The 627-nt window shown below is 75.9% G+C and overlaps 1 protein-coding gene across 1 annotated transcript in view; it reads left to right on the forward strand.

Annotated features, from left to right (window-relative positions):
- MEGF6 (multiple EGF-like-domains 6) overlaps nucleotides 1-627 on the forward strand; it is a 45,087-nt gene that overhangs the window by 1,236 nt on the left and 43,224 nt on the right. Inside the window, exon 2 of the mRNA XM_012734524.1 lies at nucleotides 481-615. Within this exon, the coding sequence (XP_012589978.1) occupies nucleotides 481-615 (135 nt within the window). The remainder of the gene's footprint in view (nucleotides 1-480; nucleotides 616-627) is intronic.

Consider the following 627-nt stretch of genomic DNA (forward strand, 5'->3'; position numbering starts at 1 on the left):
GCGCGGCCAGGCTGCTGCCCGCCCCGGAGGCTGCCCGTGCTTCCAGCCACCCTGCAGGCCCTGCCTCTTCCTGTGCCCCCTCCCCTGTGCCCCATGCCACCTATGCCCCACGCCCCTGCGCCCCACGCCCCCTGCGCCCGCAGCAGCTCCTTCCCAGTGCAGCGGCCTCTCAGGCTGCCCCCGCGGGTTCAAGGAGCTGGCGCCCCGAGTTTGCAGGGATGGGTGGCAGGCTGCTGGCCACGGCACCCCGCCCCCGGGCACCACCCTCCCTGGGTCTCACTCTGCCCCTCCGCCCAGCCTGGAGGGCCTCCTGCCCTGCGCCCCGCCCACGGGGCTCCGCGTGGGGTCGGGTGCGGGGGCGTGGCCTGTGGCACCCTGCCGTCCTGGCCACAGCCCGAGCCCTCGAGACAGCCCAGCCCAAAGCTGGGCGGGCTAGACGGGAGCCCGCGGGGCGGTGCTGACCGCTGTCCTCTGCCACAGGCCTCACGTGTGTGTTGGGCGGGAGCTGAGCCTGGTGGGCCGCCGGCAGCCCTGTGTGCGGGCCTTCAGCCGGACGGTGCCCGTGTGGAAGCCCGGCTGCGGGCAGCAGGCCTGGTGTGCCGGCCGCGAGCGCAGGTGGGTCCTGGC

Source organism: Condylura cristata, unplaced genomic scaffold (genome assembly GCF_000260355.1).
Source record: "Condylura cristata isolate star-nosed mole 26May11 unplaced genomic scaffold, ConCri1.0 scaffold00058, whole genome shotgun sequence".
Lineage (NCBI taxonomy): Eukaryota > Metazoa > Chordata > Mammalia > Eulipotyphla > Talpidae > Condylura > Condylura cristata.